This window comes from Misgurnus anguillicaudatus, chromosome 4, assembly GCF_027580225.2.
Source record: "Misgurnus anguillicaudatus chromosome 4, ASM2758022v2, whole genome shotgun sequence".
NCBI classification, from domain to species: Eukaryota; Metazoa; Chordata; class Actinopteri; order Cypriniformes; family Cobitidae; genus Misgurnus; species Misgurnus anguillicaudatus.
The window spans coordinates 34,649,325-34,663,574 of record NC_073340.2 but is presented as its reverse complement, the minus strand read 5'-3'; the positions used below and the strand labels follow the sequence as shown (position 1 = coordinate 34,663,574).

General features: G+C 35.5%; 1 protein-coding gene across 2 annotated transcripts in view; it reads left to right on the top strand.

Annotated features, from left to right (window-relative positions):
• dock1 (dedicator of cytokinesis 1) overlaps positions 1-14,250 on the top strand; it is a 333,542-nt gene that overhangs the window by 103,877 nt on the left and 215,415 nt on the right. For both annotated transcript variants that reach the window (XM_073867188.1, XM_073867187.1), the window contains exons 20-24: positions 1-90; positions 1,344-1,444; positions 1,534-1,662; positions 6,176-6,284; positions 12,140-12,210. In XM_073867188.1, the coding sequence (XP_073723289.1) occupies positions 1-90; positions 1,344-1,444; positions 1,534-1,662; positions 6,176-6,284; positions 12,140-12,210 (500 nt within the window). The remainder of the gene's footprint in view (positions 91-1,343; positions 1,445-1,533; positions 1,663-6,175; positions 6,285-12,139; positions 12,211-14,250) is intronic.

Genomic DNA, 14,250 nt, shown 5'->3' with positions numbered 1-14,250 from the left:
TTTTTACAGGATACCTTGGATGCCCTGTTCAACATTATGATGGAGAATTCAGACAGTGAAACATTTGACACCCTCGTGTTTGATGCGCTGGTGAGATTAATTTGTTGTGGATTTAAGACATTAATTATTCCTCAGGAGAAACCACAAAACCAGTCATAAGTCTTACGGGTATATTTGAAGCAATAGCCAACAATACGTTGTATGGGTCAAAATTATCATTTTTATTGCCAAAAATCATTACGATATTAAGTAAAGATCATGTTCAATGAAGAGATTTTGTACAGTTCCTACCATAAATATATTAAAAATGTTTTTAGCTTTAGTAGACTAATATCTGTTTCTAAGCACTTCATTTGGACAACGTTAAAGGCGATTTCTTTTTAATATTTTGATTTTTTTGCACCCTCAGATTTTAGATTTTTAAATAGTTATAAAAATTGTCCTATCCTAACAAACCACACATCAATGGAAAGCATATTTATTCAAGATAAAAATCTCAATTTAAAAAATGACCCTTAATATGAATGGTTTTATGGTGCAGGGACACATTTTTGGCCCAAATATTATGCAATAATAGGATGATTTTTTGCATAATTTATGTGTGTGCACTGTGTGTAATTATTTTATATATTTAAATACACACACATTAATGTTTGCATTTAAGAAACATTTACATGTATTTTTATACACTGCAAAAAATGATTTACAAGAAAAAAATGTCTTAGTATTTTTGTCTTGTTTTCAGTAAAAATGTCTAAAAATTCTTAGATTAAGATGCTTTTTCTTGTTGAGCAAAACAAACCAAGAAAATAAGACCAAAAATATCAAATTTAAGTGATTTTGTGCATAAAACAAGCAAAAAATCTGCCAATGGGGTAAGCAAAAAATCTTGAAAATTTTTCTTAAACACTAAATTGAAGAAAAATTCAAGAAGAATTTGCTTACCCGATTGGCAGATTTTTTTGCTTGTTTTATGCACAAAATCACTTAAATTTGTCTAAAAACTAGACTTGTTTTCTTGGGTCGTTTTGCCCACCAAGAAAAAGCATCTTGATTTAGGAGGTTTTGGATATTTTTTGCTGAAAACAAGAGAAAAATACTAAGATATTTTTTTCTTGAAAATAATTTTTTGCAGTGTATATATTGATATAAATATAAAAATCTAAATAACATGTACAGTATGTGTGTATTTATATATACATAATATACACACAGTACACACATGCACATTATGCAAACACAAAGTCCAATAAGGATATCCTTAATAAGAATATTTTCTTACTGTGGTTCGTCTGGTCGGGTTGGTTTTTGAATGACCGTATCTGCACTTCTGGTTCTGAAAGGTCTTCATAATCGGACTGATTTCGGATAGAAAGTTCCATCACTTCAATCCGGTTTTGGAGACGTACATCCGCAAGCACTTCAGCGCCACTCTTGCTTACACGTGAGTTTGTAGTTTCATGTCTTCTCATTTTTATTTGCTTGATTTTGAGTGATGCTTAAAAGGTAAATATGTGAATGTGTGTTTTGTAGCAAGCTGATGAAAGTGTTGAAGAACTATGTGGATAATGCCGAGAAGCTGACAGACCAGCTGCTGAAAGCTCTCAAGGCTTTGGAGTACATCTTCAAATTCATCGTGAGATCTCGGGTCCTCTTCAACCAGTATGTCATTCTTTCACATTAACATTATTCACTTAAGCTGTTGTTGCCTTAAACTGCTTTTCTAGTCAACAAAAAAATACAGAAAATATTACAATATTACATTTCAATTCATTCAAATTTGATACGGTAATGTGTTTGAGTCTTAGCTGCCAATCTGGAATGGGGGTCATCAAAGACATGATGTCATAGACAATGGACAGTATTTTATTGCATCCTCAGAATCTAGATTTTCAAATAGTTGTATCTCTGTAAAACTTGTCCCATCCTAACAAACCATACATCAATGGAAAGCTTATTTATTCAGCTTCCAGATATACAAGATACTGTAAAAATGACTGTAATGTCTTCTCTGATGCTCATAATATCTCTTGCGTCTCGTGGGTTCATCATGGAGAGATGTTGTAAAGACATGAGCAGGTGCAGTGGGTTTAGTCACCTTATTACTTTAGACAGTAACTCAGATTTCAAAATGTATAGTTGTGTTCAGTGTGAACAAAATTACAATCATCCACCCAAATAAGTATGAATAAGCTGATACCACGTCCAGCCTGTACTTGACAAATAGTTTCTTTTCTCTCAAAATCATCTTTACACTGCAAAAAATGATTTTCAAGAAAAAAATTCTTATTATTTTTGTCTTTTTTTCAGTAATAATATAAAAAAATCTTAAATTAAGATGCATTTTCTTGATGAGCAAGATGACCCAAGAAAATAAGTCTAGTTTCGCTGTCACTGGGGCAGTACCCTTTAAAAAGGGTCCCAATATGTACCATTTAGGTACAAATATGTATCTTTGAACTACCAATATGTACCTTTGAAGTACTAATACAGTATGCACTCTTTGGGTACAAAGGTGTACCTTTTTGGAAGGGTACTGTCCCAGTGACAACTTTTGTACTTTTACTTCTGAGAGTGTAGACCAAAAATATCAAATTTAAGGGATTTTGTGCATAAAACAAGCAAAAATAATCTGCCAATGGGGTAAGCAAATTTTTCTTGAATTTTTTGGCCTAAAATCTAGACTTATTTTCTTGGGTCGTTTTGCTCATCAAGAAAAAGCATCATAATTTAAGAATTTTTAGATATTTTTCTGAATACTAAGATACAAATACTTTTTTTGCAGTGCATGTAATAGCCTTTTCATCAGCAAATAAGACCGAAAGTGTATCTTACCCTTTGTCAAAGTACCTTGCCCTCATTTCTTGAGTTAGTGAGGAAGTGCTAGCGACAGAAAGGAAGTGAAGTGGGCATCGCTGTTGATTTAAGTGGACCGTGGACATGTTGAGTAATGAATGGGTCTAAATGAAGTTCAGCAGCAGTGATTAGCTTGTTGTCTTCAGGTGAAGTATGACGAGTCCCTCAAGCGCTTCTCAAGAGGAACTTCTGACTGCTTTAACAACCTGAACCCACGCGATCACCGCTGTGAGAGACACTAATGAGGACGGTCCGATCCGATTGACTTTGTCCTTGCTGACAGAGCAAACCCACCGCAAGTGTTCATATCTAACCCGACCGCACACGTCACATTCTGATTTGCGTGTCGCCTTAATAAAGTTAGTACTTGTCATAAAGTTAAAGGAATAGTTCAACCAAATATAAAAATTCTGTAGATTTACTTATCCTCACACATTACCGTATGTCAGGGGTCTCCAACCTTTTTATGAGGAAGGGTTACCACAATGGATAAAACAGTCTGGAGGGCCACTTTTTAAAATAGTCTACTCAAATCTTTTTTATTTTATTTGTTGATATGTTTTAAAATTGTTTAAAATGTTACCATACGTAAACCAAGCTAAGCTAATATAAAAAATATATAATAAATAAATATTGCAATTGAGACTATTAATAGAATGTGCTTTGGGGAGCACCTCACAGGCTCTGTGCAGGCTATCTGGTGCCCGCGGGCATCACGTTGAAGACCCCTGCCGTATGTATATGACTTTTATTAGTTCAATACAAATAAATAATTTTATATTAAAATGCAATCACGTTATCTAATGAGGGTGTCCAACGTCATTTTTAGAGTGTTTTCTACATAAATGTGTCCTAAATAACATGCATTTGGTGAACATTTGGTGTAAATGGTCCCGTACACACTGCAACATTTATGAGTGACATCTGCATTTAAATGCAGGACTGAATCCCCTAAATATGGTTCCATGTGTGTATGAAACTAGTCGCACTTTTGAAAATGCGATGATTGACACAGAGGTAACCATAGCAACATTTTGGCGTCTCGCGTGTTTATCATTCACAGCTTTGACCAAAATAATAAAACAGCGTTATGTTTTGCAATAAACAATAAAATGTTTTGCACCGCCTTGGCTTTTGTTTGTAAGGTTGCTTCTCTCAGCGCTGTCTTGCAGTGTTGCCAGGTCCTCTTGTTTTTTTGTCCTTGCATACCGTTGTGGCTGTTTGGCTCATGAAGTTTTTTGTGGTGTTAAAGTGAGAAGCTGCCGGTCCCAATATTTTGATCTTTGAGGTAAAGAATTTGTATTTATTTCAGTTTATTATTGAATTTTTCTTTGTCGCTGTATTTTGCGTGCAAGATCTGGCAACACTAGACAGCAAACGCTCATGCCTCTGTCATTTTCTGCACCGCACATGCAGAAGACTTTTCCCCCTTCTAGACAAAAAATTACTTCCTTACTAAAAAGTAGTGCTGGGCAAAGATTAATCGCACACAAAATAAAAGTGATTTTAGGTATAATTTGTGAGTGTGTGCTGTGTGTAATTATTATTTATATATAAATACACACACATTCATGTGTCTTTAAGAAACATTTATATGTGTATGTATATTTATTTATATTTTTATATATTCTATATTATATATAAATTAAAAGAATTGATATATAAATGTAAAAAAAATCTGAAATGAATATATGTATGTGTGTGTGGTTAAATATACATAATAATTAGACACAGTACACACACATATATTATGCAAAAAAGCACTTTTATTTTGTATGCGATTAATCGCAATTAATCTTTGCGCAGTACTGCTAAAAAGTTATCTAAAAGTTCTAAAATCAAGATTAAGTTTTTAGACAAAAAATATCAAAAAAAAAAAAAAAAAAAAAAAGAAACATTTTCAAGAAAAATATGCTTATCCCATTGGCAGATTTTTTTTGCTTGTTTTATCCACAAAAATCTTTTAAATGAGATTTTTTTGGTCTAAAAACTAGACTTATTTTTTTGCGTCATTTTGCTCATTAAGAAAAAGCATCTTAATTTAAGATTTTTTGGATATTTTTTTACTGAAAACAAGACAAAAATACTAAGTAAGAAAGTCATTTATTGCAGTGTGGTACTCGGCCCAACTCCCATTTCCAAAGTTTTTTTTTTTTTAAATCATGCACCTCGCCTTTAATGCTTTAAATCTCTTTAACCTGAACTTCACAGACAGGGTCACACATGTCTTCTGAAACAAAAAATAAGTTTGTATTAAAAAATAATATTTTGAGCTTGTTTAGCTGTCAATGTCACCATATGCCTTGAAATGTACAGATCGACATGCTAGATTTGAATGTGGGCCATGTTGATAACACAAAAAATCTTATTTGTTTTTGTGTGTCTTGTCACATCACAATGTTTCATCACGAGACGTGCAAGACCCAATCAATGTCGTCGTCATACTGCCATATTCAAACGTATAGCACTGATATGTATTTTGTGTGTTACGAGTAAATTTTCATATTTGGATGAACTATTTCTTTAATGATTATTTGCCAAGGATTTTTTGTACTATGAAATGTTTTGTGAAAGCTACTGTGTTGCGCTTAAGGAAATGAACGTTTAGGCCCTTTCAAATTACTTTGCATCATGTTACTCACTGCATGAAACCGTATAGTTGAAGCGCTATTCTCAATTTAACTCGGTTTTTGCTTTCTGGATTCATTTGTTTCTTTTTTAACACGCATACTTTTTTACGTTTACATACTTCAGCATTGATTAAAACCGTAGATGTCATCCGTTGTTAGCATCTTAAAGCGATTTGGGTTTGACTTAACAGTGAAGTGTATTTCAGCCTGTTGATAGTCCATTAGCCCATGGTGTGTTTGTAGGAGTGCCATTCTTACGTAAACACTCAGGATGGATACGCTTGAAGATTTTTGACCTCCCGGTAACCAGAGCAGAGAAAATCAGACGGCGCTAATCACATCAGCGAAGGCGGCCGGGTGAGCGTTTAATAAACGAGCGAAAGCAGGAATTCGCCGTATGTTTGTTTGGAGATGCTGAGAGCGGCCCGTCGACTCTCTGCCCTTCAAACTAAATTACAGAGCAATTCATCAATCTGATCAGACTGTAATGAAGAGCCGTTTCATGAGCGCCAGTGAACAGGTGGACGTGTGTGGAGTCGGTTGCATTGTTTTTGATGTGGTTTTGTACGGCTTGGGTCGGTTTGATGTCACGCATTAGCATAGCAAACACATGCTCACCGGTCTGTTTCCTCTGATGATGAAGATGAAATGATCATCTGTGTGCACGTGTGTGTGTCTGTTTCCCTCAGGCTGTATGAGAATAAAGGTGAAAGTGACTTCATGGAGTCCCTCAGGAGCCTGTTTGCCTCGTTTAATGCCATGATGAACAGCAATGCAGACAGTTCAGGAGGGGTGAAGGTGAGTCCAATCCAAAATTTTCTTTTTGATGAGATTTAGGCAGGTACAACAAAACCCCATTCAGATACAACTAAGGGTTTTTTTGGCCAATGGGAATTCGTACATATTTTACGAGGTGGGTAATTTGTATTAATTCGCACAACCAAATTCTTACTTCTTTTTGCAGATTTCTTTTGCCCCTATGAAGTTGGGGTTTGGGACGAGGTTAGGGGTGGTTTTTTATGATAATCATAATCAATTTGTACGAATTAATACGAATTAGCCAACTTGTACACTGCAAAAAATGACCTTCTTATTTAGTTTTTTTGTCTTGATTTAAGTACAAATATCTAATAATTCTTATGCTATCTAGTGTATTATCGCAGTATTACAGATTACCATAAAAACACATGTTTTTCATGCAAATTTTTGTCTTAATTGACAAGATAACTTGTCAATGGCGGGGAAAGTGTTAAACACCTTATTCAAGAAAAATGTAAGAAAAATGTTCTTACCCCATTGGTAGATATTTTTTGCTGGTTTTAAGCACAAATTTACTTAAATTTGATCTTTTTTTGTCTAAAATCTACACTGCAAAAAAATGATTTTCAAGAAAAAATCTGAGTATTTTTGTCTTGTTTTCAGTGGAAATATAAAAAAATTCTTAAATTGAGATGCTTCTTCTTGATGAGCAAAATTACCCAGGAAAATAAGTCTTGTTTTTGGACCAGATATATCGAGTTTAGGTGATTTTGTGCATAGAACAAGCAAAAAAATCTGCCAATGGGGTAAGCGATTTTTTCTTGAAGATTTTTTGCTACGGCTACCCCATTTGGCCACCAGCATTTTTTCGTGATTTTCACAAAAGTTTCACAAAATGCCTTTTTTTCTCACAAAATTTTCTTTTAAAAATATTTAAACATACAAATATATAAAATGAAAGAAACGACCCTCTGCTTTCAAACAAACAAACACAACAACAAGAAAAAAAACATTTTATCCTATCTATATTTTTTCTCTGCTTATAAACTCTTAAATATGGGTATTTTTCTTAAGCAATTTTTTTTTTGCAAAAAGTTAAAATAATTGCATTATTGTAAAGGAATTTTGTTAGAGATCAGATTCAGAACAGTTATCAAAAGATAAACAGAATTTTTAATTAGTAAATAATTTTTGCTTCATTTTTTAAAAAATCCATCTAGTGGATTATTGCGGTATTACAGATTAACATAAAAACTCATCACGTTTTTCATATAAATGTTTTCTTAGTTCACGAAATAACTCGTCAATGGCGGGGAAAGTGTTAAACAACTTATTCAAGAAAAATAAAAAATAAAAATTCTTACTCCATTCTTAGAAAATTCAAGAAAAAAATATTAAGTTTTTTTTTGCTTGTTTTAAGCAAATTCGCTTAAACAAAATATATCTAATTTAAGTGAATTTGTGCATAAAACAAGCAAAAAAAAAAACCCTTGAAAAATATTTTTTTCTTGAATTTTTCTTGAATTGAGTGTTTGATTTTTTTTTTGCTTGTTTATGCACAAATTCAGTGTAATTTGATATATTTTGTCTAAAAAACTAGACTTATTTTCGTAGGTAATTTTGCTCATCAAGAAAATACCTCCTGATTTAAGAATTTGTATATATTTGTACTTAAAATAAGACAAAAATACTAAGTAAGAAAGTCACTTTTTGCAGTGTATTTTAGTGCGGTGTATATTAAAAACCGTCTTACATTATTTGATGGCTTCTGTCCCTTCTCACAATACTGCAACTCCAGAAGCATTGCAAGACATTTGGTTTCTGTTGTGCTTCTAAATTGGACAGGGTTCATACCCTCTTCATTTTAATATATGAAAAAGAATGACCAGGATATTTTTTTAAAAATTCAACCTGACAGTCTGAAATTGAGAACAGCAGGGTGATGTTTCAGGGTTGGGCTGACTTGTATCTGAATGTTCTCCACATCTGAGGATTTTCTGAGAAAAAAGCTTTGTTTTTGTTTTTAAAGAAGAACAAAACTCAATGCCCTGAACTTTCTTTCTTTCTGTCTTCTGAAGTGTGTTTTTATCTCTGTGAATGTGTATCTCTCTCTCTTCCTCTCTCTTTCTCTCTCTCCACTGTGGCTGCTTCGTCATCTTTAGCTTCTCCTCAAGGTATATTCTAGATCTGCTTCTTTCAATCAATTTCATTTGCCCCTCCTCCATTTGTCTTCGTTTGTCAATGTCCTTGACCCGTCCTGTCACTTTCTTTCTGTGTTAACACACCTCTCATGTAACACACACAAAAGATCACATCCTCCAGAGGATTTGTGAGTCTGCCGGCAGTCCCGCAGGTTTGCTGTTAAGATCTGAATGGTTTTGTCAGTAAATTAAAAATTGATCTTGTTAAAGGAACACTTCACTCCAAAATGACAATTTCTTTTGTCTTTCTGCCTTGAAACATAAAATGTTCATTTACTGTTGAAATGAGAATCGTTTAGACCACTTTTACGATACTTTTTCTCAAAGTATCGTTCTTAAGGAGGTCACACACTTGGCGAGAAGCACGACCGCGCGTCACACCAAGTGTCTAAAAATTGAATGCGTTATTTTCTATGTGTCTTACACACACCAACGGCGTCAAACGGCGGCTGTCCGCTGTGACAGTGGACGCTTCTCAGATCCCTGCCACACCACATAGTTTGACATTAAATAGCATCCCAAATTGTTATCGAGTAACATAGGTTGCTAACGCATATTTTGCATCTGAAAGTAGACTCTGTCTGACAAAGCTTGCGCTATTGAATGTGAACGTCTGGTGTGCGATACCTGCAAGTTGTCCTACACACGACACGGCATGGCGCTTTTTCCCCGAATGTGACCCCCTTTATGCAAACACAGACGTTTGACACATGTGCATTGCGACAATTTGCAATACTGCACATTCCTGTAGGCATTTACATTGCAAAAAGCTGGTGGTGCGTGTATGGTACGCCCAGAATATTCTGATGTCAAAATTTGCACCATTTGTACTGTACTGTGACCCTCGTGTATAAAAAGTGAAGCATATCCAGGTCTTTATTCTGGATGTTCACAGCTCCAATCCATTCGGTTTCATAAATTGTGTTTAACAGAAAACAGTTTTGCAAAATAAGCCATTTTTGGTGAACTATGTCTTTTCGGAAAGGACACGGTCACTCATTTTTCTCTTAGAGACGCTGTTAACAAATCTACTGCCAGTTATCTGAACATATGATGAATGCTTATTTTCTGACTTTTATACTATGCCTGTGACATACCATAAAAGCTTTTTTACCATAAAAGCTTTCTCCATTGATGTGTACCACCTGTGCTCTTCTGGCACCATCTCAAGCTTTCTGTAAGTCATGATTATCCTTACGTGGTGCAATACCAGTGCCCATCAAATCAAACGTGAGGTGCGTCGTCAAATGTGAGCTCTTTTTTGTAAACACTTGAACCGCGAGACCTCATTTCCTCGCTTACTCTTTAAGTTAAATCAAAATGTACGTGGCCTGCTGGAGAGAGAATTTATCAAATGGAAAACATCATAACCCATCCATCACTCCTCGACGCCTCTGTTGACGCGAGGTTCACAGCTTTTCTGACACGTTATTCTTTAAATGATTTCAAAGTGCATCGGAATTTGACGTGATGATAAAGATCAAATAAAATGCAGCCACTTTTAAATCTCACGACTCCCACGTTTTCATGTGTGACTGGAATAAAAGAGTCATTTAGCAGCTTAATGCCAATGTGTAACTTTAATAAGCAGCTGCGTGACTTGTTTCAAGAAGTTTTGTAAACCCCAAAGGGAAGCGATGGGTGATAAGGATGATAAATTCACTTTTGGTTGTTGCAGGGTACGGGTTACCACATTTCTGGAACGTTTGTTTGATATGACCAACAAAAATAGTTTTGGCTGAGTCCAAGATTAGGTCACATGTCTGATAGCATAATTTCCCCTCCACAAATAAAACATTGGTCACGACAGCTGAGGAGAACTAATAAGAAACATCAAGGACAAGAACAGGTCAAGAGCAAGTGTAAAGCTTTACGGCTGGCCGGCTGCTGTGTACCAGACCGCAGACACCGTTTGTGTTTCTATTAATAATGATCCATATGTGAAACACAACATCTAAGATGAAGTAAATATTTAGGGTATGTTGGCTTTTCTCTGTGTTTGTGTGCGATGAGTTTAAAGTCCAGATGGACAGGTGTGACATCTGTGATTGACAGGTGTGATTACATCTTCAGCTGCATTAGACAGATTAATTGCTTTACCAAAAATATCTTAAATAAGTTAAAAAAATAAAAAGACCTTTTGGTGACCAGTACTCAGATGAGAGCAAGTAGTGCTAGCCAGATTTCTATTACATTTCTGGATGTTGTGTTTAACGCTGTGTGTGGTCCTGAGAGTAATCTTGGTGAAAGGAATTGATAGAAAATGTCAGTGTGAACTTTCTTTCTGTGAACTTTTTTAGCATTTGCAGGCTGATTTTGCTTCACATTCCCAGTCCAACAGCGAGTTGTATTTGTCTTTCATCAAGTCTTTCAGCAAATAGTATTTTTAAATCACAAGAAAGTGCAGTGTGTCTGGACTTTTGATTTGAGAATAGAGGAGACCTGTAGGAGTTGAGACAGGTGGGTGCACGAGGCACTAATGGAGGAGAAGGAACATTAATGGATGCTGTGGATTTGATGAAAGGCGGACAGAATTGAATATGCAGGCTCTCTCTGCGCTGTTGTTATGTGCTCTCAGGTTATTGGTCGGTGTGGTGTGGATATTATAGAATTATTGGCTATATTGTTTCTTTATGTCAACAGAGTCCGCTTTACATGAGGCTCATCTTTAAATGATTGCGCGTGTTTTATATCTTTCCCAGCCATTGACGAGTTAATTCGTCAATTAAGAGAAAACACTTCCCTGCTAAAGACGAGTTTTTCTGGCAATCCGTATTTCCGCTATTATCCACCAGGTGGTGCTCTTACCCAACTTATGAAACCCGGAAGCATCCCCTTAGGCCAATTTTTCTTAAAATTATACATTTATGTGTGTGTATTTATATACACATAATTATTATACACAGTACACACACATTTATTATGTAAACAAAAACTTTTATAAGTCGCGACTAATCGTGAGGCAGCACTAAAATACTCTGTGTATGTTTTGATCATCGCTCTGAATCTGATCTCAATCAAAAGTCCTTCACAAAAATGCAATTATCTCAGCTTTTTGTTTAAATGTTGTATTTTTGAAGAAACTTACCTATGTTTGAGAGGTGTTTAAAAGCAGAGGGTCATTTTGTATGTTTATATATGTAAAGAAGAACATTTTCTGGAAGGCAACATTTTGTGAAAATCATAAAACATTCTTGCGCTGGCAACTTAAAAAAAAAATGCTGTCAGGGAAAGGGCTGCGTACACACTAAATGGGAAACATCACATTCCTTGCTCTAGATTACTCGCGAGATTTAACTTTGTGTAATGTGAATTTTTCACTTGAGTTGAATATTTTCAATTTTTTCACGTTTTTGCGTCAATCACACCGTCCAATTTGCGTCTTTGCATTTTATGTAATGTACTAACGCAAAATCTTTGAATTCGTTTTTGGTGTTTACGCTCCATGAGCCCAGTATGTTGCTGTTCATCATAGCTAGATTTGGTCTAAGCTGAAATAGATTACTGCGAACATTGCCAATTAGTTGTTTACACATTATTGTATAAACAACATAGTTCATCATCACTTAACACACGTTTTTATGCTGACTAATCAATATTATACCTCATTATTATTTGCAGGTTATATTATGCTTCTTTGTAATATGTTCATTGGTGATTGTGCTAATATATTATCTTTTGAATTTATTCTAGGGTACGGCACTGAAATATCTCCCCACTATTGTCAATGATCTCAAACTGGTATTCGATCCAAAGGAGCTCAGGTGAGTTGACATGATCACGTTTACGATGTCTTTAGAAAAAAAAGTAATTATATTTCACATAAAGAGAAAGAGATGCTGGTTAAAATGCACAACATTTAAATATCCTTTAGCAATAACAATTTAGCAATGTTGCTGCTGCAATCACCAGGATTTCCATGTTTTTATTTAGTGAATGTAGGGGAGAGTGGGGCAAAAACGCTTTTTGGTTTTGGCTCAATCATTCAAAAAATATTTAAGTTTGATTAATTATATTATATTATAATTATATTTTACACAAGCAACACACACATCTCTGCTACAAATGAACATTTGAAGTTTGTTTCTAGTACTTACCATTCTTGGACAATTACACCAAACGTGGCAGAAGTGCAAACGTTACCCCATTGGTTAGTTTTTGCCCCGCACACCCCTACTGATTAAATCACAAAAAACAGTAGCTGCTTTTACACATACATTCTTCACTGGTAAATTGCAGGTAATTTACCATTAAGAAATCATGTGTGAACAGGGCCTTTTTAAAAGTCTTTGCAATTTACCAGTAGGAGAAATTGTACGATTACCAGTAATTTACCGGTATGATGCTGTGTAAGAACTGAGAAGGGTTTAGTGAAGGCAAACGCGTAACGTAAAAGTTATCGGCAACATTTCTTCAACAAAGTTGTTTAATACGGTTTACCATTCACCAAATTACCATGTCCTCTGTGCTGACTTACTTTTGTTGAGACATTACTGTTGTTTTAGATGCAGTTTGTCTCGAGAGTTCAGTTTAAAGTCATAAAATACAACATGCCAATGAAAACAACAACAATGCAGACCAGCATACGCTCGGATATGTCATAACCCGCGATTGTTTACAAACACAACACCGACTGTACCGCACAGGAGCTTTGGTGCACCTTTTACCATCTGTCATGAGATTTTATGGTATTTTGGTACTGATATATGAAAGCTTTCATCCTGCATCTCTCCTTCCTAATCTCTCATCCTGTCTCTCTCTCTCTCTCTCTCTCTCTCTCTCTCTCATTTCTTTTTTCTATCTGATCGCCTCTGGGATAGTCATTATGCATTCAGCTCTGGATTTGAAAGTTATTTGTTTGCCCCTCATGCACATCCGAATTAAACAAAAGCCCGATTTGTTTGAGGTGCGTTTACGTGAACGTTGCTCAAATATCAGGTCGGATCCTTTTCCGTTTCTCTCTTCCTGATAGACTTTTGCTTGTATGCATCACTTTGCTGTTCGAGTATTTTTCTCGGTGTCTCACACACTTTAGATTCCACACACAATCACTGCAAAGTGATCCTGTTGCCGTGGAGACGCGGCGGTCACTTGGCGATCTTGTCTGTTGGTCTGGATAATGCGTTTATCCCTGAGTGGCATTATAATGGAGTTATGTGGCTCTTATGATGGCTAATATACTGCACTCACACACACGTGCACACACGTGCACACACACACACACTAAAAGCGGTGCTTATGAAAACATGAATCCTGCTGTGGCTCATTTCTGAAATTCGTATTTGTCATTGGCCTCACCAAACCAATTTTCAAAGATGTGACATTTTCACGAGACAGCGGGATTCTTGTTAAATTCCCTCAGCAATTTGTGCCCATGTCGTTTCTTTTTAAATGTTACTGTATGATATATGGCAGAGAAAGCTAGTTATTGAATATCTGTGTTTATGATCGAGCAGTAAATTGAATATTATAAACTTTGCTCTAAATGTAAAATGCAGTCTCAGTACAGGCAGCTTTATAATTCATTACCAACAACGATGCAGTTATCAGCTGTTGCTAAAATGGCTAAATACCAACAGATGTGTCGAGCAATCTCAGAATAAATTTTAGATAATATATATATGGATAAGGGTACATACTTAAAACACTGCAGGAGGGATTTTGGCCCACTCCTCCACACAGATCTTCTCTAGATCAGTCAGGTTTCTGTCCTGTCACTGAGAAACACAGAAGTTGAGCTCCCTCCAAAGAATCTCTATTGGGTTTAGGTCTGGAGACTGGCTAGGCCATGCCAGAACCTTGAT